This window comes from Phacochoerus africanus, chromosome 3 (assembly GCF_016906955.1).
Source record: "Phacochoerus africanus isolate WHEZ1 chromosome 3, ROS_Pafr_v1, whole genome shotgun sequence".
Lineage (NCBI taxonomy): Eukaryota > Metazoa > Chordata > Mammalia > Artiodactyla > Suidae > Phacochoerus > Phacochoerus africanus.
The window spans coordinates 182690333-182712800 of NC_062546.1; the positions used below are offsets into that span (position 1 = coordinate 182690333).

At 38.3% G+C, this 22468-nt stretch overlaps 1 protein-coding gene across 1 annotated transcript in view; it reads right to left on the reverse strand.

Moving 5' to 3' along the window:
* BARD1 (BRCA1 associated RING domain 1) overlaps window positions 1-22468 on the reverse strand; it is an 83424-nt gene that overhangs the window by 52960 nt on the left and 7996 nt on the right. Inside the window, exons 2-3 of the mRNA XM_047773426.1 lie at window positions 19053-19109; window positions 13025-13173 (exon numbers count right to left, since the gene is read on the reverse strand). Coding sequence (XP_047629382.1) covers window positions 13025-13173; window positions 19053-19109 — 206 coding nt within the window. The remainder of the gene's footprint in view (window positions 1-13024; window positions 13174-19052; window positions 19110-22468) is intronic.

Consider the following 22468-nt stretch of genomic DNA (forward strand, 5'->3'; position numbering starts at 1 on the left):
AATAAAAAAAAAGGCAAAATGTCTATTCTCACCAACCTATTCAACATCATACTGAAAGTTCTCGACACCACAGCAAAGTCAAGAAAAGATAAAAGGCACACAAATTGTAAAGGAAAATACAAAATTGTATCTATTCACAGACGACTTGACTGACTTTATAGAATATTGCGCAAATAATCTTTTAAAAAATTAATAAAGTGACTTTAACAGAGTCATAGAATATAAGGTCAGTAACAAGTTCAACTGCAAATGTATTTCTGTATACTAACAGTGAATAAACGTAAAATGAAAAATGAGTTTTTTAAAAACTTTGGTACTGTTAGAGTTCCCATTGTAGCGCAGCAGGTTAAGGACCCAATGTTGTCTCCGTGAGAATACAGGTTCGATCCCTGTCCTCAGTCAGTGGGTTAAGGACCTGGCATTGTTACAACCTGCAGCATACATACGTCACTGGTGCAGCTCAGATCCAGTGTTGCTATGGCTGTGGCACAGACCTTAGCTGCAGCTCCAATTCGACCCACTGGCCCAGGGAACTTTCATATGTCACAAGTACAGCCATAAAAGAAAAAAAAAAAAAAAAAGCACTATGTATAATAGTACCAAAACATATACTTAAGGATAAGTCTAACAAAAATATGTATAAGTTCTACTTGCTGGAAAATTATAAAATATTTATGAAAGAAATTCTATACAAATTGTGATATACCATGTTCATGAACTAGAAGACTCCTTATTGTCAAGAAGTCAAGTCTCCCAAAACAGATTTATGGACTATAACATAATCCCAATGAAATTCTAGTATGCTTTTTTTAAAAAAAAATAGACGATATAATTCTAAAGTTTACATGGAAAAGCAAAGGAACTATAATGTGGAAAGGCAGAAAACCTAAAATAGCCAACACAATATTCAAGAAGAACAAAATGGAAGGACTCATACTGCTTTCAACTTACTTCAGACAAAATGAATCTAGGGAATTAAAGATAATTGTCACAAGTTTTCAAGTATCAGCTAACATAACCTCAAGCTACATAAATAAAAAACAATGAGTGAATGAACTATAACTACATACTCAAAATATACTCGAATCCAGATACAAGAGTATGTATAATACCCAGAACTAATCTAATGTGTTAAGTCAGAACAATGACCATCCCTACAGGGAAAGGAGGTAGGTGACTGGAAATGGGCAATGAGAGGGGTTTCTAGGGTACTCTTTATCCTTCCGGATGAGTTCCATCTGTAAAAATTCTTCAAACTATACATTTAGGATGTGTATAGTATGTACTTAAAATGAAAGTTTTTTAAAAAAATATTTATAACCAGGAATTAAAACACGAAGATTCAATAATTTTAAAAAAGAAAAGAGGAATTCCCATTGTGGCTCAGCACGTTAAGAACCTGACATTGTCTCTGTGAGGATGTGGGTTCAATTCCTGGCCTCACTCAATGGGTTAAGGATATGATATGGCCTCAAGCTGTGGTGTAGGTCACAGGTGTTGCCTGGATCCACCATTGCTGTGGCTCTAGTGTGGGCCGGCAGCTACACTTCAATTCCACCCCTAGCGTGGAAACTTCCATATGCCACAGGTGGGTGGGGGGTGGGTGGAGAGAGAGAGAGAGAAAGAGAGAGAGGGAGGAAGGAAGGAATCACTGTCCCTAAGTAGACAAGTGTGACATTTTGTGGGTGAGTACTCATGTCCAAATACCTTGCTGCTTCAGCTAAGGTCATTAAGGAAGGCCTCTCTGAGGAACTCACTTCTGAACTGAGACCTAAATGACAAGAAGGAAGCAGCCACATAAGTAAGAATATAAGAAAGAGTTCCCCAAGGAGAAGAGCAAGTGCCAAGGTCCTAAGATGGGAACAAGTTTAACCTATTCAATGGACAGCAGGGCAGTGTGGCTGGAGCTTGGAGAAGGAGCAGAAAATGGAAGGACATGAAGTCAGACAGTAAGCAGAAGCATTCAGGTTCTTGTGCAGGTACCTTTTATTCCACCAACCTCTGAAGTGAGAGGCATTGGGACTTTGCAGCCACTCCCCTAGTAATCATATACACACTAGAACTGCAAATGTGTAAGTGCAGCTCAGACCTTTCTCAACTCCAGCCTCCAATATTCAACTGTCTACTTAACAACTCTACTTGCATGTCTACTTCCAGGAAGTTCCTCACTTTGACATGACCAAAACCAGGCTCCAGATCATCCTCCCAAACCTGCTCCTCCTACAGCTTTTCCCATCTCAGTATACGGCACACCCATCAGTCCAGCTGCCTTAGGATAAAAACCTTAGGAGCCAAACTTGCCTCTGCTTTCTCTCCCATACCCTGTATGCAAAATGCAAGTTCTATCAGTTCTACCTGAAAAATACATCTAAAATCTGGCCACTTTTTATGCGTCCATTCCTGCCACCACAGCACCATCCTCTCTCACTATACTATTACCTGCGCTCCTATACTCTCTCCCTGATTTTGTCTTTGCCTCCTCCCCTCTACGTCAATTCTCAACATAGCAGCCAGTGGTCCTTTTGTAATTGGTCAGATCATGCCACTAAAGCCCTCTGGAGACTTACAATATGACTCTGAATTAAAGTCGAAATTTTAGTCTACAAGGCTGGGAACAATGTGACCCTCCATTTCCTTCCAGATCCCCCCTTCTACCCTCCTCCTTCCTCCCCATTCCAGCCACTGGGCCTCCCTGTTGCACCTCAAACACAAGGGGGCATGCTTCTGCCTAAAAGCCTTCACATTTGCTAACCCTTTGCCTGGAGATTTCTTCTCCAAATATCTGCACGTTTACTCTCACCAACTACAGCTCATTGCTCAAATGTCACATTTTTGGTGAGAACATCACTGACAATTAACTTATAAACCCTCTCCTCCTACTTATTTTACTTATGTCTTTGTGTCTCATCTCTCTCTTCCCATCAGAATAAAGATGCAGGAAGGCAGAAGTTTGTGTCTCTATCCTGCCATATCCCCAGAGCCTGAACAGGGTATAATACACATAATTAATATCTGCTGAATGAATGAAATGAATGAGATCATATAATCCAGGTAAAGCAAGTGGGATCTCATTCAGATGCGATTTAGGAAGAATAATGTTTTATGCTAAAGAATGATCACTATGGAGGAAGAACGTTTCAAGAATGGACACAGTGAACAGTTACATAGTTATCTGTCATTCACAGAAAGATTATGGTAGCTTTCATAAGCACTGTAGCAAAAGGCAAAAACTATCAGATACAAAATCTGAAAGGCTACTAATTAACTAAACATATAGGCAGGGGAGAGACAATAGCATGCTTAAAGCCCAGTAGCAACAGAGCACATAATGTACCTAAGGAACTAAAAGAAAGCCAGTATACTTGCCCTACAGAGAGAAAAAAGGAAAAAGTAATATAAAGATGAACACTAAAAAGCAATAGCCAGACTGCAAATTCTTGCTGGCAGTGTTAAAGACTAAAGATACCCACACTAAGAGTACGATAAAATGCTCTATAGGAATCAGGTGGCACAACTGCATCTGTGATTTTTAAAGATCCCTCTTGACTAGACTGTGGGAGAACAGGTTGGAAGAAGGCAAGAGTGGATGCAAGAAAAAGCCAAAAGAGGAGTATAAGCAGAAGATAGCAGACTGGGAAGGTGATAGTAGAAAAAGAAAGAAGTAGATTATTTGAAAAATATTTAGGAGATAAGAGTTATAGGATCTGATGATGAAATGAATACAGGGAAAGAAGGTAACAAAAATAATTGCCATTTCTAACTTAAACCACTGAATGCACCTAGAGAAGAAACACCGATATTGAGAGAGACAATCTGCCAGGAGTCCTGAGCAGCCCCACACACAGGCTGGCAGGGTGTACCAAGGAGGCAGGGCCTTTTTACCCAGGCCACTTCTCAGGGCTGTGTCTGCAGCAAGCAACCCTGAAGGAGGGTGTAGTGTCTCCCCATGGGAAAAAAAGCAGGCTCATTTCTGCTTGCGAGAAAAAAGTCAACTCTCCCAAGCTCAGAGCTCCTTTCCTGTAGCACAACCCCCTGTATGTGTAGGAATCCCAAGATGGGCACTTTGGCAATTAGCACCAAAGATGCAAAACTGCACTGAAGAATTTCAAAGGTAGTGTGATAAAATATCACAAATGTTACATCACATACTCTTTCACAAAGCAATTTCACCTCTAGTAAGCTTACAAAATATACAAAAAAATTTATTCATGTGCCTGCAAATAGGGATGTAGAAGTGTTAATTACAGCAATATGTGTAAAAGCACAAAATAGGAAAATAGCGTTCATCAACTGGAAACCAGTTAACTACAGAGCATTTAAATTACAAAATCTTATGTAATCATTACACGTCAACTAAAATGCAAAGATCCTCCAGACACTTGTAAGTGTAATGCAAACCCACTTATGTTTAAAAATTCTATTGTGTTTATGTTCAAATATTGTCAAAAATTCATAAAAGAAAAACCAGGAATGTTAAACAATGAAAACAGTATCTCTGAAAAGATACTGTGCTTTTTGGTTGGAAGATAAATGGTAAAAGAGGACTTTCATATTTTACTCCTACACTTCTATACTGCTTAATCAGTTTCCAAGAGAATGTTCTCATATTTTTTGTCATATTTCTTACGTAAATTAAACAAATAGACAACAAAACTTGTATAAGGTTATATACCCAGATGGTGACAGAGCTGGCATTTGACTTCAAGTATGTTTTCACTAAGTAAACATTAAAAATTTTCACTACGTACACACTATATGTGACATTGTGATTTATAAGAAATGCGCTGGAGTTCCCACTGTGGTGCAATAGCTCAGGATGCTGTGGAGATGCAGGTTTGATCCCTTGCCCAGTGCAGTAGGTTAAAGAATTTGGTGTTGCTTTAGCTGTGGCACCGCAGTTAGCATTCAATCCCTGGCCTAGGAACTTCCATATACTATGAGTGCAGCCTTAAAAAAAAAAAAAAGAAAGAAATGTGTATTTGCTCTAGTCCATTGTTCCACCACACAACTCCTAAAACCTTTGTTACTTTATGAACCTTAGAAGCATCTTTTGTTATATTTAGATGCGTTACCAGTTTCCAAAACAGCTCCAAAGAAAAAGATGAGACTGATGTCTTTTATTATTCATAACAAGCCCCTTCAATCAAATCTGAGTTAATGAAGTGACTTTTGGAAAGTCCCTAATAATGAAGGCTGGTTGCCAAGGGAACCAACATGGATTATAGGATTAAAACTTTCAATCCCATCCTCTGTCCTCTGACCTACAGGAAGAGAAGAGGACAGAGGCTGAGACAATCACCCATGGCTAATGACTTAGTCAGTGGTACCTATGTAATGAAGCCTCCATAAAAACTCAAAAATAACAGGGATGGCAATCTTCCAGGCTGGTGAACATGTGATGGTGTTGGGACACTCAGAGGCGACCCCCTGCCCCTTCCACATACCTCACCCTATGCACCTCTCCTGTCTGGCTGTTCCTGAAATATACCCTTTTATAATGAATCAGTAATCTGGCAAGTAAAATGTCTTCCTGAGTTCTCTGAGTCACTCTAGCAAATTACTCAAACCTGGGGAGTTCACGGAAGCCTCCAACCTATGGCCAGTCGGTGGGGAGCACTACCTGGACTTGAGACTGGATCTGATGGTAGCGTCAGATCCAGGTAGACAACACTCAGCTGATGGTACAGAATGGCTTGCTACGTGGAAACCCACACATCTTACTGTACCTAACAGGAGTGTGAGTAGAGGAGACACAAAGGAGAAACGAGTTTTTCTTTACTCGATATATAGTACAGTCTTTTGTATATACTGGTAATTTTTCGGATGGTAGTCTTTCCCGTTAACAGATGCTCCAGGAATAGTGAACAGAGGAATAGTGAACAATCAGTGTGCCTCTCCACTCTCTGATCTTGGCAATGCTTCTGCCTCAAGTTCTCTTACTTTGTTTTTGCCTTTAAGCCCATTCGATTTTCTTTAAAAAAATATTACCATAAAATTCTCTTTTCTCACCCGTACAGATAGTAAGACCAACCCAGGTCAGCCCAGCACAGTGGTGAGCACATAAACGGAGCTCAGAAAATACTGCTGAATCAATGAATGAACTGTCTGACATTCTCTCTTAAATCTTGATAAGTATTTACATACCAGAGAGGCTTGAATCCATTTTAAGGGCTAAAGGAAACTCGAGGCTCACTAGTCCAACTCTCTCATTTTAAAGATGAAAGATTAAATTTAAGAGAAAGGAGAGGAGTTCCCATCATGGCTCAGTGGTTCACGAATCCGACTAGGAACCATGAGGTTGCGGGTTCAATCCCTGCCTTGCTCAGTGGGTTAAGGATCCAGCATTGCGGTGAGCTGTGGTGTAGGCCAGCAGCTAGAGCCCTGATTAGACCCCTAGCCTGGGAACCTCCATATGCCGCAGGAGCAGCCCTAGAAAAGGCAAAAAGACCAAAAAAAAAAAAAAATTTAAGAGAAAGGAGAGGGAAGGACTGTGTCTCCCAACACATATACTTCTCTGCACACAAACTGGATTATCAAGAGGCCATTTCAGGTACAATAAAAAAAAACACCGGAAAGGCAGGGAAACTGGAACCACCACAACCACCACCACCTGACAGGATTTACAGTGACTAATTCACATTGCCTGATACTCATTCTCCAAATAGAGATTTAACCAACAGGACAACTGGAATATGTTGTATTGGTCCTACTTTTAAAAAAGAGAGAAAAAAATATATATCTAGATTGTTTTTCTCCTAAGAGGTCACTCCTCATTCAAGCTGAAGAGAACTCTGTGTAAAATTTTTCTTACATTGTGGAATCTAGCGAAAAATTTTAGTGAACCAAGTTCTAAACCGAAGTTACTTTAAGAAGAAAACTAATAGCCACTGATGCATCTTACTCCTAAGGATTAGTAACATCCACTGTGGAGGAAAGAAATGCTTCTTATGATACTAAGGGGTTACAGAAAATTGTCAAGTGTGTTATTCCTGTGAAGCTTTCATACTTAAGAGATACAATGTAATTTTAATTTCATTTTTCTAATTGTTTTTGGGAATACATTTCAACATTTCTCATGTCTTAAAATATTAGCAAGAGAAAAGGAAGTTACGAAATATCTTATTTTTGAATTCCTTTTAGATATTCTTTATTCACACAGAACACTATTATCAGTTTAAAATTATTAATACACAAGATGATTAATAAATTAAAATCTCAGATCTTCCCTAAAGTTCAAAATCTGGTCTGTTTAGTCTTTCACCTCATGTTTCTGAAGTACAAAGTCCTATCTCTAGAAACAGATCTGCCAAGTAAAAGACAGCACTTTAAACAGATAACAAAAAATGAAACAGAGCGGCTTTTGAAAAACAATTGGCATTTATCTTTAGAAATTTCGGAGATATGATCCCTCCCAACCTAAAGAACTCAATCACAACTCACTCCACTCCAAAAAAGCTACCCCTTCCTCCGAGAAATGGAAAAAAGAAGCACTGCACTGAGAAGTCGGTAAATGCTATACCCAGCTGGAAAAGCAGTTATCCAGATAAGAGCAGACCCTCTGACACCCTTTTAATGTCTGAACTGAACACCACCTGCTCTGAAAAGTGCTATTAGGACAGGGTCTTGGAAATAAAAACAGAGTGAGCAACCATTCACACGGAGACTTTATGTCTAAATTCTACTCGGTTCTCTGCAGTGAACAAGTAGGTTTCAAAACCAAGTTCTTTCCGACATAATCTCAAGTCTAGAGAAAAAGGTCAAAATGAAATGTTATCGGGATTACTTTTTAAGAAAAGACTCGGGATTACAAAGACTTACAGGTTAATTTTCCGAGAGTTCGTAAAAACCCGTACTTAATTTTTTTTTTTTAATTTATTATTACACACAGCTGATTACTAAACATAGCTGATGACATTCTGAATTAAAACCAAGTCAAATTCTGGTCTTCAGTTCTTATAAAACTTAAAAAATGCAGAATTAGTCATTTTAAAGGAAAATTAAAGCTTATAGGTAAGAATAACACAATCAACTAAAAAAGTCTAAATCTAAAAAAACACGATTTCAAACTCAGGAGCACACATTTCATAACTTATAAAGGAGTAAATAAAGAGAGTATATATTCATGTAATTTATGTGTACATAATAATTTCACTAATCACCCAGTAACAGATTTATTCAAGAAGATTGTAATTAGGTATCTTGTCCTAACTAATAAGCAAGAATCACAACAGAAAACATAATTTTAAGTTCTGGATTTTACACAGCACAACAAAGCTAAGACTGGAAAAAGCAAAAACACCACCACTGCTGTAACATAAATCATACTATTAACAGCTACAACAGTTTTTATGTGTGAATGCTTCTAAGCATGATAAATTACCATATTCGTTTCATGAAGAAAAATATTGGTCCTTCCTCTACAAAGTAAATTTCTTAATGATGATATTTAAAAGAATTCTATTTTCTGGATTTAAATATTTCTGAGGCCACTACAAAATATCAAGGAATAGAGATGTGCACGTTGCTAAGGAGCTGCTTAGCCAAGTGTTTTTCTTAAAATTTAATAATAAGTTATAGAAAAGGGAGGCAATTAGAAAATGTGATTTAGCTATCATTAATCTACATCAAAGGATTATAATGATGTACATTGTGTGCCTTTCAAATTATTCTCTATTATAGGTTTCACAACAGAAGTTGAGAAATCTCTTTGACAAACTAGTCCCTTATTAAAAATCAAAGGAAAGTACTTTGCTACCATCTGTGCAACATTAACGCCTTCACTAAAGAATGATTATTTTGTAAGTTAAGAAGTATTCAGTTCTATTTAAAACAAAACAACAGCAACACAGCTATTCAAATGCTCATCTTCCTCTATTATAAAAAAGTCATCGCATATATGAAACACTATGTAATTCACTTCAGAAGACAGCATCTCTCCTGAAAACCGAAAAGAAAATTGGGACCCTATGAAAGCGTAATCAAAGCATTTTTTTTTATGTCACCAATACCAACATATGCTTCAGAGAAACTGACCAGCACCTGCAAAGTCTGGGGGAAGGGGAAGCAAGAGGAAATAAAAACTTATAAATTTAACTCCACTTGTAGAAAGCAGACTATGTTTTAAACAATAAGGTAAAATTATCCATAAATGGTTGTCAGAAAAATTTATGACAGACAATCTCTTCTCTTTAAAGTACACTGAACCAGGAAAAATCTGTTCAAGTATTTAGAAGCTCATTTTAGAAAGTATTACTATAAATCAGGCTTCTTTATCTCCTGTATATCATATACTATGTCTATGATTTGACAAGTTCTTCCTAATTACCCACCTTAATTACAGTAATTATATATTTTATAGTAAATGAAAGTAACAAGGTTCATTTGGAAGATAAATTGTGAACTACAGGTTTAAAAGAATAAATAGAGAAAATGTGGGAGATGTCCAACCATCCCACTTAATTCATCTTCAACTTCTCACCGTTGAACAGAACCACATGATCTTGGGAGCTAGAACTTAGGGATCACTTACTCTAATACCTTTATTTTACAATGAAGATTATTTCCTAATTTCCTCATTATAATGAGAATCCAGCATTATTTGTCTCCAACTATTAAGTTCCCTCTACCTATTCACCTAGTTTGCCTTTTAACACTTTAGTTTTAGAATAACTTGCTATGTAATAAACTAACATAAAGATATTTATGCATGAAATATAATGAGTAGATAAACTGTAAGGAAACAAAGGGATCTACAGAAAGAAAACACCTCAAAAGCCCTTCAAGGCTAGTTTGGGGGGAACTCTGCAAGGAAAAGTTGATGATGATGCAACGTATAGTAAGTAGGGAAAGCTCTGTACCATAGAAATTACAGATCCAGATAAAAATTTATATTTCAATATGTTTGTATGCTAGACTTACTTTATGCTCTCTAAATGTAGCAAAGGAGGATGGTAACACTACAAAACGGATTACCGAAATCAGAATCTAAGAGTTTGTTTTAAAATTGATTTAATTAAGTTTAGTCTCTAGGAGATGAATTAGTCTTAACACTGCCAATTCTTCTCCAACTCAACAAATAAAACAAATACTCATACTTCCAGCAAAAGCACTGTGTAAATGACAAAACAATAAACAAGAAACGGATGATACGACTACCCCGCATAACCCAAGCCCTCAATTTCCTCACCTACAGAATAAAGATCCTAAAATTCTGATTATATGTCAGCTAAACAATGAAAATACACATCATCTTAATATAAGGAAAATGTTAAAGCAAGCACAGCTAAAGCCTAGTAATGAGGAATGTAATTATTATTCATTATAATATGGAAAATGAACACAAAATAGTCTTTGGAAAATGAATCACCACAATTCTCTCCCCAAATGCCATTTCTACTCTTAGATGAGAAAGAAAGCATTCCAAAAGGCCTCAGGTCCAATACAAAACTTTGTTCTCAACTCAGTAATTTTTGTAAATTTTTTTTTCTTTCTCTTTTTAGGGCCACACGTGTGGCATATTGAAGTTACCAGGCTAGGGGTCAAATCAGGGCTACAGCTGCCAACCTACACCACTGCCACAGCAACGCAGGATCCTTGCTACATCTGCAACCTACACCACAGCTCATGGCAACACCGTATTCTTACCCCACTAAGCGAAGCCAGGGATTGAACCCATACCCTCATAGATATTAGTCAGGTTCCTAACCCACTGAGCCATAATGGAAACTCTTTTAAATATCTTTTTAATGATGAAATATCAAGGCATTTCATATTCCACAGTCCATAAAATATGAAAACCATACTGACAATTCAAATATCACTAACTACAGTAAAATTCTTAAGGGGTCATCTAATTCTTTTTTGCACGTGGTACCCAGTAAGCCTAAATTGACTACAATTAATCCACTGAGGATTATTCTGCTCCCCCATTTATCACCATTAAAAACGTCACATTACTTGTTTATGGGTTAAACTGTGTCTCTCCCAAAATTCCTATTTTGAAGTCCTAATACCATGCCTCAAAATGTGAACTTACTTGGAAACAGGGTCATTGACAATATAATTAGTAAAGATGAGGAAGGTGGGACTCTAAGGCAATACGAATGGTGTTCTTACAAAAAAGGGAAATTTGACACAAATGTGTGTACAAGAAGACCACCACATGAACATGAAGACTGCCTCTGACAAGTCCAGGAGTGAGGCCTGGAACACATCCTTCCCTCGTAGATCTTGAAATAATTTAATGCACCCACACCTTGATTTGGAACTTCTAGCCTCCAGAACTATGAGACAAAAACTTCTGTTGTTTAAGCCACTCGGTTTATGGTACATTTTTACAGCAGCCCTAACAAGCTAGCTAACATATTACTATACAGCAACTGAAGAAGAATCAAAACATCATGACACCACAAACAAAGCAGCAACCGAACTTTCAATGCATGGCCAACATTCCTATCAGACCATGCATGTTTAAAAATCTGATGAAAGACACTTTCACATAGACATGAGCATTTTTTATACTGTACACTTAACTCAAGAAGCTCATGACTCCTCCCCCACCCCAACACTCAACACTACTAAACGTGCACAGACTTTTTGTCTTTTTAGGGCTGCATCCATGGCATATGGACGTTTCCCGGCTGGGGCTGAATCAAAGGTGTAGGTGCCTGCCTACACCACAGCCACAGCAACGCCAGATCCTTAACCCACTGAGCAAGGTCAGGGATCAAACCTGCATCTTCATGGATACTAGTCGGGTTCATCACCACTGAGCCACAACAGGAACTCCTAAATATGTATAGACTCCTGATTAAGAACTCCTGCTTTAATCAATGCTATTGGAGTGGAAAACACAGATGAACTTATACAAAACTGCTCCTCATTGTGCTTTTAAAGACATTTACTTTTTTGTGTGTGTGTCTTTTTTAGGGTCGTACCTGTAGCATATGGAGGTTCCCAGGCTATGGGTATTGAGCTGTAGCCACCAGCCTACACCATAGCCACAGCAACGTAGGATTCGAGCAGCGTCTGTGACCTACACCATAGCTCACAGCAACACCAGATCCTTAACCCACTGAGAGAGGCCAGGGATCAAACCCACAACCTCATGGTTCCTAGTCGGATTCATTAACCACTGAGCCACAATGGGAACTCCTAAAACACTTTACTTTCTTTTTTCTTTCTTTTTTTTTTTTTTTGGTCTTTTTGCCTTTTTCTAAAGCTGCTCCCATGGCATATGGAGGTTCCCAGGCTAGGGGTCAAATCGGAGCTGCAGCCACTGGCCTACGCCAGAGCCACAGCAACACGGGATCTGAGCCACGTCTGTGACCTACACCACAGCTCACGGCAACGCCGGATCCTTAACCCACTGAGCAAGGCCAGGGACCAAACCTGCAACCTCATGGTTCCTAGTCAGATTCGTTAACCACTGAGCCACAACAGGAACTCCCACTTTACTTTCTTTCCACAGCAATTAGTTATCAGTAGAAGGCACAATGGAAAGATATATAGTTAATATATAAAGTCTAGCAACAATCTGAAAAAGATTAAGCTCCAATAGACAGAAAAAAAGATTAGATTTTTGTTCTTTCAAAAATGTGCACATGTATTTAATTCATAGAAAAATGATACAAAGAATGTTGTATTCTATCTTATGAAATTATATTTGAGTTTCAGGAAAAATCACCATGATTAGGGACAAAAATCACCTTTCCATATATATGATACAGAAATTATTATAACCATAAAAGTAGGTAGTATAGGCAGTGAAAGTCTTCTGCTCTTGGTACTAACTGCATATGTGACTCAGTTAAGACATTTAACTTTTCTGGACCCTGCTTTCTCATCTAATAAATAAGAGAGTCAGACTTAATTATCTCTAAGGTATCTGTCACCTCTCAAAATGATTCCTAATACTATAAACCTTAAACTCTGAAATATGTTACTCATATTTTACATACTTTATGTGATCAATATGAATTTATCAGTTAGTTCTAATTCTAAAAGAGACAGTGATATTTCTCACCTGAAGAATCAGCGTCATGCAGCAAGTTTCGAAGCTTACTACAAAGCTGGATCATGCTGTCCAACTGTCTGTTTATCTTCACATCTTGTATCCAAGCGGGGGTGTAACACACTGGACATCCGGTTCCAAAGCAGTCACTTATACAATTACTTTAAAAGGATTAAAAAATATAGACATCAACACATCCAGTAGAATCCAAATTTCAAAAAACAAACAAATAGTTTGAACAGAAGTAAGTGAAGAGAGGCTATTCTAACAATGGTCGATTACAAAATATTAGCTAAAACAGTGTTCTGGAAAGAGCATAACACACACACAGACACACAATCTAAATCTAAGGTTGCTTATGCAATTTGTTATGAGGAGACTACACCTGGCCAGACAATAGTCTGCATAATAAAAATCTACAGTTTCTAAAGAGTGAGAGTACAGAGGGAGATATAAACAAACATATCCTGTACCTAATGCATGCAAGCCATGCATTTCAACATTTCCTACCCTAAACCTCACACTATGCTTCATGGAAATAACTAAAATTACTGCAAAGAGACAAGGAAAGTTTTCTTTTCTTCTGTTTTTATACGTATCTAAAGGCTTTAAAGCAGTTTTTGAGAAAACATCTTTGGTTCTTTCAGACACTTTTATAACCTGTAGACTCAAATTACCTTGGATTATCTGTCCAAGAGTTATAGTCTCATAATTCAAAGGGTTTTCCTAACTTTAGGGGTTATTTGTGACTGATGAAGATGGGTACAAGTTTTTGTTCATAATCCCCCCTGAAGCCTATTGTGAATTCTGAAATAAGAAAACTATAAACCTACTCCTTCCTTAGCTTCACCAGGGGGGCTGCAGCAGGACTGGGTCATATAGCAGTTATAAATACCACATTTCCAAAAACTACCCCCTTTTCGTGTGACCCACTCATATGCAGACTCAGATGACTCTTAAAACAGGAGCTCCCCTCAGAAAAAGGCTGTGGTATTTACAATCCTTGTATTCTCAGATCCCAGCTTGATTCATGTCATAAGTAACTCAATACACGTTGTAAAATGAATTATAAGCCAGTGGCTGAGAGAGGCCTTCCAGATCACTGGGTCAAATTTCTTTAGCAAAGAAAGGAAATTTTTTGAGTTTGCTTATAGTTAAGAACACTTAACTTGGAACCCCAACATATAAAACAGGTAAACTGATTCCTCAGGAGATTTAAATCAAACATTTTTTAATATATTACTCAATGAATTTATTAAAGTTGTACAATGACATAGCATTTCCATTCCAAACCCCAGCATCCCCCCACACCCTAGCCTCTCTCTTTTGGAAACCCTAAGTTTTTCAAAGTCTGTGAGTCAGTATCTGTTCTGCAAAGAAGTTCATTCTGTCCTTTTTTCAGATTCCACATGTAAGTGAAAGCATTTGACGTTGGTGTCTCATCGTCTGACTGACTTCACTTAGCATGATAATTTCTAGGTCCATCCATGTTGCTAAAAATGCTGGTATTTCGTTCATTTTAATGGCTGAGTAATATTCCATTGTGTATATGTACCACATCTTCTGCATCTACTCCTCTGTCGATGGACATTTAGTTGTTTCCATGTCTTGGCTATTACAAGTAATGCTGCAATGAACATCGGAGTACATGTTGCTTTTCACAGTCACGGTTTTCTCTGGATAGATACCCAGGGATGAGATTGCGGATCAAATGGTAGTTCTATGTTTAGTTTTCTGAGGAATCTCTATCCTGTTTTCCACACTGCTTGCACCAATTGACAATCCCACCAACAGTGTAACAGGGGTCCTTTTTCTCCACACCCTCTCCAGCACTTATTATGTATAGACTTTTTGATGATGGCCATTCTGGCTGGTGTAAAGTGGCACCTCAGAGTGGTTTTGATTTGCATTTCTCTAATAATGAGTGATGTTGAACATCTTTCCATGTGGTTTTTGGCCATCTTTCTGTCTTCTTTGGAGAATTGTCTGTTTAGATCTTCTGCCCACTTTTTTATTAAATCATCAATTGTTGTGCAACACTTATTTGAGGAACACCAGTGAAATATAGTCAAAATCCATTCATCAAAGAACCACCATCTTGGAGTTCCCGTCATGGCTCAGTGGAAACAAATCTGACTAGCATCCATGAGAACACACGTTCAATCCTTGGCCCTGATCAGTGGGTTAAGGATCTGGAGTTGCCATGAACTGTGGTGTAAGTTGCAGACTCGGCTCAGATCCCACATTGCTGTGGCTGTGGTGTAGGCTGGCAACTGTAGCTCCAATTCAACCCCTAGCCTGGGACCCTCCATATGTTTGCAGGTGCCACCATCCCATTCAGATGAGGAAAATGAGATCTAGTTAAGATACTTAACCAGCACCACACTAGTACTCAGATCAATCTACTCAATCTATTTTATATATTCTGTAATACATGTCTTTTTTTTCCTTTTTTCTTTTCAGGGAATCAGAGCTGCAGCTGCTGGCCTGTGCCACAACCACAGTAACAGCAGATCTGAGCCATGTCTGCGACCTACAGCTCGTGGCAATGACAGATTGTTAACCCACGGAGCGAGGCCAGGGATCAAACCCTCATCCTCATGGATACTAGTCGGATTCTTAACCCGATGAGCCACAGTGGAACTCCCTGTAATACATGTCTTAATGCTATCAAATTATTTTGAATACATTAATCCAGAATTCTGGAGATATATGTTGGTTCTCAATAGATCTGCCTAACTCATTGAGCCAACATTTTCCAAATGACCAATGTGTGATGTCATAAAATCATATGGACAAAACAGCCATTCAAAGTACAGGATAAACCAGTGAAATTTAATATAACAAAGTACAAAACATTCACCGATATAGCTGTAACGAATCTAAAGAAACTAGCACTTGACAAGTAGTGATAGAGTAGCAATGAAGAATATTCATAATTATTTTAAAAGGCTGTTAAAATACTTTTTAACAACTATAGATATGTATAAGACCAGATTTTCTTCATATGCTTTAATCAGAACAACATTATCAAAACATTTTAAATACGTAGGTGGATATGAAAATCTGCTGGCTACTCACCAAAACAATAAAGAGATTTGCAAGAACGTGAAAACAATGCCACTCTCCTATTTTTAATTTGGCTTATAAAATAGTTATTTTCCCTAAAAAGTGTTACTTATGTCACTATGTAACAGATTTATTATTTTTAAATGTAGTCATTTTTTTAAAAATATTAGTTTTACATGGTAAATACACACATATATAATAAACAAAAGCCCTTTGGGTTCCTTAATTTTTTAAGAGGATAAAATGGCTGAGACCAAAAGTTTGGGTCTCCCTGCCACATGTCTTAAAGAAAGTTCATGGACTACTTTTACGGACATGAAAGTATTCTGAAACTACCAGAACATGTCAATAAGATAAAAATCTGTTATCCCTCCAACCTCCCCTCGACTCTAGTGCTTCGGTTGCACTGGGACATATCAAAACCAACTTTTAAAGCTGCATGGGAGTTCCCATCGTGGCGCAGTGGTTAACGAATCCGACTAGGAACCATGAGGTTGCGAGTTCGATCCCTGCCCTTGTTCAGTGGGTTAACGATCCGGCGTTGCCGTGAGCTGTGGTGTAGGTTGTAGACACAGCTCGGATCCCTCGTTGCTGTGGCTCTGTCATAGGCCCACAGCTACAGCTCCGATTCGACCCCTAGCCTGGGAAACTCCATATGCCGCGGGAGCAGCCCAAGCAATAGCAAAAAGACAAAAAAAAAAAGGCTGCATGGTATTTACTGCATTTCTCAGCAGCTTTACATAGCTACAAATCTGCAAAGAATACAAACAGCTGCCCTAATTCTTGGCATCATATAATAAAAACGAACCAGGAGTACACTGAATGCACAGACGACCATTTTCTCTTTTAAATGTTCTCATCCCTGTCTTAATCTTTCATTAGCCATTTTAAGTCACAGACCCTTTTAGAATCCAATTAAAAGGTATGGAACACACACACACGCTTTGCATACAATTTCATGGAATCTGTTATGCACCAGATTTCTCACTAGTCTATTATATACAGTGAGTACATCCCCTGAAACAAAATAAATCTGCATGCCACAGAGTGGAGACAGGAAATGGACAAAATTTTAAAGAGATAATGGGAGACCTTTGGAGGAGGTAGTATTTGAGCTGAAATGCAACTAATGGAAAGGTAGCCTCACAAAAATTTAGCAGAAGTACATACTAGATGGAAGAAAGAGTAAGTGCAAAAGTCCTCGGGCAGGAGTGAGTTTGATGTGTTTAATGAACTAAGTCTGAGAGAGAGAATTGGACAGTGGCTTAGACCAAAGTATAAACAGTATCACACAGAGAAAAAAGTGGGAAAATTCAAGATTTAGGGTACACTTTGAGGTGAAACTGACAAAGCTTAAGGATGGGGAAGAAGAAAAATGGCAATCAGGTATGACTAGCAGCTTTTGCTTTGAGTAAATTCACTATCATTTATTCCGATGGCACCATTTATTGCTGTGAAGGTTATCAAGGGAAGAACTGGGCAAAGGCGAAGATGATCAACAGATCTGCTCTGAGCATATCAAGTCTGAAACCGCATTTCATCATTCACATGGAGGTATCAGGTTGGCAATAGATACTATTTCCTACCCCATCCTCCTGCTGGATGTGCCCTATGCAACAGATCTGTGTTTCTAGAAACAAATTGGGACCCCAACGGTAACTACCTCCCACACATCCCTAACCCACTGAAGTCACACAGTAAACTATTTTCATATGTGTTTAAACTTCATATTGCAGTATGCTCATGCAAGGTAATCACATAGTCATAACTTGAAATAATTAAAAGACTGATTCAAAGAAGGATATATTAACTCTGTCTCACAGACAATTAAACTAAAACATTCACTCCTTTAATTGATTTCTCCTGAGTAAGAAATAAGATGATGAAAATCTAATATTCTAACCTCTAAGCCAGGGCTTTGATGGATACAATTTCAAATAACTGTTATGGCTTGAATTGTGTCCCTCCAAAAGATGCGTAAGTCTTAAACCCCAGGACCTGTGAATGCGACCTTATTTGGAAATAAGGTCTTCATAGATGACCACATTAAGATGAGATCATCAGGAGTTCCTGCTGTGGCTCAGTAGGTTAAAGACCTGGAATCGTCTCTGAGGATGCAGGTTCGATCCCTGGCCTTGCTCAGTAGGTTAAGGATCTGGCACAGCTGCAGCTGTAGCTCTGATTCGACCCCTGGCCCAGGAACTTCCATATGTCACAGGTGCAATTGTAAAAAGAAAAAAAGATGAGATCATCAGAGTAGGCCCTAATTCAATTTAATTGATAGTTGTACTAAAAAAAAGAAATCTGGACACAGAGACAAACACACACATAAGGGAGAATGCCATGTGAACATGAAGGCTAAGATCAGAGTGATACATCTCTAAGCCAAGAAAAGCTGAAGATTTCCAGGAACCAAAGATTCTCCACCTCAAAGGTAGGAGAGAGGCCTGGGACAGATTCTCCCTCACAGCCCTCAGAAGGAACCAAACCTACTGACACCTCACTCTCAGCCTCCAGAACTGTGAGCATGTAAATGTTTGTTGCTCTGAGCCACCCAGCTTTGATACTTTGTTATGTCAGTCCTAGGAAAGTAATATAATAACAGTAAGAATCAAACTTTCACAATTTGGAAAGTCTAGATACAAAAAAATAAGAATAAATAAGTCATATTTGAATTATGTAAGAGGTATTAATTTTTTTCCCCTAGCTTAGCAAAGCTACTTACTAAGTTTTCTATCTTTCAACAAATCATCCTCTTTGAGCTTTGAGTTTTCTGATTTGTAAATGAAGACAGTTAAAAAGATTAAAATGAGACAATGTACAGTGAGTTACCCTGCAGTCTATTAGTTAAACAACATAAGGTAATACTAATATCAATATGATTACATGACTTATCTAGTAAAAATATAGTTGCACTATATATATGTGTGTGTGTGTGTGTATATATCTATTATAAGTCATAATTACTTACCTACAGAAGATGTGCTCACATCCTCCTAAACACACAGGCTCCCTCAGAATATCAGTGCTGTTTGAAAAAAGGAAAACAATGAAAAATAAGGGCTTTTTTAATAAACATTTTTTACACAACAAATCCAAGGCCCAACACTACCATTTTTCTTTCTCAAAATAGAAGATATTAAGGGTGTATTCTTGAGGAGTTCCCTGGTGGGCTAGCAGTGGAGGATTCAGTGCTGTCACTGCAGTGGCCTGGATTTGATCCCTTGTCTGGGAACTTGTGTGTGCTGTAGGGGGGAAGAAAAAGAAAAAAGGACGTATTTTTGAAAGACTGTTACTCACTGATTAAATATTGTATCATCACACATCTGCTGAATTCAAATAATAACTACTAAACCAGTGCAAATGATAACACTTTTTATATTGTATATACTGTAAAATCATAGAAAGAAGCAACTTAGTTCTGTCTCTCTGAACCTCTTACAAGTAAAACCAACCACTGGCTGCTGCTTTCAACCAAAGATTCAAAGGGGAGACCATAAATCTCAAAATGTGACTAACGAGTAGAATGACTATATAGTGCAGTGTCTAAATCAGAACATTTCTGAGAATGAAAGAGAGTGATAACTGGATAGGACAGTAGGTATAAACCAGGATTGCTCCAGAAAAATAGGACATCTGGTCACCTTGACTATGAGAATCTACGGTTTTCAATTAAAAAAAAAAAAAAATCAGTCTCCTGTTGTTAAGTAGCCATCCATTTTTGACAAATGTCTTATCAAAATACATTCATTCAGTTTATAGAAAGTTGATTGGTTTATTCTTTAAAGCAACTGCAAATAGCTACCATCAGGTTGGCATTCTACAGACAATTACATATTCCCAGCACTGCCTATCAAAAAGCACCTGCTGTCAAACATATTCCAATAAAATTTTTAAAAAATTAAAAATTAAAAAAGCACCTGCTTTTTTTAATCCTAAGAAGGTAATGGTACTTAACTAATAAACACAAATCAAGTCATTATAACTAGAGGATGTAATGAGGCAAGAGCAAACAGGAAAAGAAAAGAGCAAACAGAAACAGTAAAAAAAAAAAAAAAAAAAGAATTATTTTTGTGCTTGGTTTATTATACTAACCCCAGGTCCTTTAGGTATTTACACCACTATTATCCAATTACCTCTGTACACATATCACATGTCAATAAAAAGTCTTCCACATTTCTCACAAGATCAAAAGTATCACACTGCATCATTTAATAGATATGAACGTTAAAGTGAAATTGAGCTTTCAAAAGAGTGCTAAAAACAGAGCACATCAACAATATTATTCTCAAGATATTGAAAATGGTGATCACTGACATTATAAAACCCATCACTTTTTAAAAACTCACGATATCTTATTTTTCTACCACCCTACATAGAACATGGTCATAGGAGTTTCCATTGCGGCTTAGCAGAAATGAATCGGACTAGTATCCATGAGGACACAGGTTCAATCCCTGGCCTCCCTCAATGGGTTTATGAACCAGCTTTGCTATGAGCTGTGGTGTAGGTGGCAGATGTGGCTTGGATCCTGTGATGCTGTGGCTCTGGCATAGGCCAGCAGCTGCAGCTCCAATTAGACCCCTAGCCTGGGAACCTCCATATGCTGCAGCTCCAATTAGACCCCTAGCCTGGGAACCTCCATATGCTGCAGCTCCAATTAGACCCCTAGCCTGGGAACCTCCATATGCTGCAACCCTAAAAAGACAAAAGAAAGAAAGAAAGAAAAAAGAATACGGTGATAAAAATATGACTTGTAGGAGTTCTCTTGCAGCACAGCGGGTTTAAGGATCCGGTGTTGTCACTGCAGTGGCTCAGCTTTAATCTCTGGCCAGGGAACTTCTGCATGTCATAGGCGCAGCCAAAATACACACATACACACACACACACACACACACACGACTTGTAATGTGCCAACCCCTTCTACGATCCCGGAAATGAAGACCTCTGCTACAATGTTCATGGTGGTCTTGTAATTTTTGTTCATTATTTGACCCATCAAACCTAACCTCCAATCTCCTAATTGTGTTGGATTCTACTTTATTATGAGCTCTGCCTCTGCAATCTCAAAAGCAGTATTATCTCCTCCTATCGTAATATCCCCCTTCTTTTTTATCCCAACATCCTGACCAAACCTTCAAGCTAACTAGTTCAGAGTCTTCCTCACCACCGCCCTAATTCTGCTGACCTCTTAAGACACTCAAGGGCCCCACAGCCTACTCCTTCTGTGCCTGCTCTCAGGCTAAGAATAGCCATTATAAAAAGACAGAGAGATAAACAAACTGTCTCTATAAACTCATTTGGTAGTTTCCTCACCTTTGTATCCCCACCAAAGTGATATATTAGATGTTCTGTGAGTAAACAAAGCAAGGAGTATATAATCGCCAAGCTCAAAATCCCACTAACCGTACTGAAGCCAGTGTGAGCTTTTAACCACTAGACTCATTCTTACCTCCTCACCGTGATCTTCCCCCTCCCTCCAGGCTCAGAGGGAAAGATCTCCATCAGTCATTCTTCCTTCTTAAAATGTGCTGCGAAATTTGTCCTTAGATTACTATAGCCATCCTTCCTCTTCCACCTGAATCTAAACATGCACAGGTAACCTCTCCTGCAACCTAAAAACAACCACTTTAGATCCTGAATCCACGCCACCTTCTGCCCCAGCCTGTCCCTTTCTTGCAGATAAAAGTTCTTAAGTAAGTGCTCTGCACCAGCAAACTCCATCTCCTTACCTTTCCAGCTTTAACTCCCACCACTGCGCTTACACTGTGCACCAAAGCCATTTTTTTCGTCCTCCTTCTTCCTCACCTCTCTGTGAAATAACACCAACCTCACCCTCTTTCCTAAAACTTTTCCTTCCACTGAGTTTTAGTTTTCTTACAGCACGTTTACATTTGCCTATTTCAGTGCTTCCTTAGCTGCTGCTTTTCCTATCTCTTGGTATACGCTTACCCCCAGGGTGCAGTCCACAGCCTCTGGTTTTCTCTGCTAATACCTGACTCGATGCCTTGATTCTGTTTCTAAACTTAAATTTCCTTCTCAAGATGGCTCTGAACCCTTTATCTAGAAGTCCTTATCCTTCACCCAGCAACAAGATGCTACAGTGTACTTAGCAATGAATCTAGTATCTATGACTAATTGATCAGTTGTACTAATTATTCTAATTAGTAACCTAGAAAATATTTTGTACTGCTGTTAATAGATGAGAAAAGACACTGGGAGGGTGAATGAAAATTAGGTGCATGTGTGTGTGTGTTGGGGGAAGGAGCAGGAAGAGAAGTGTTAGAGCCAAAGCTGGGAGAAGGTGGTGCCAAGTTCAAAATAACTTTAATGCAAAAGCTCAAAGAACAGATACACTTACACAGAGGGTGGCACTGACCTCTGTCA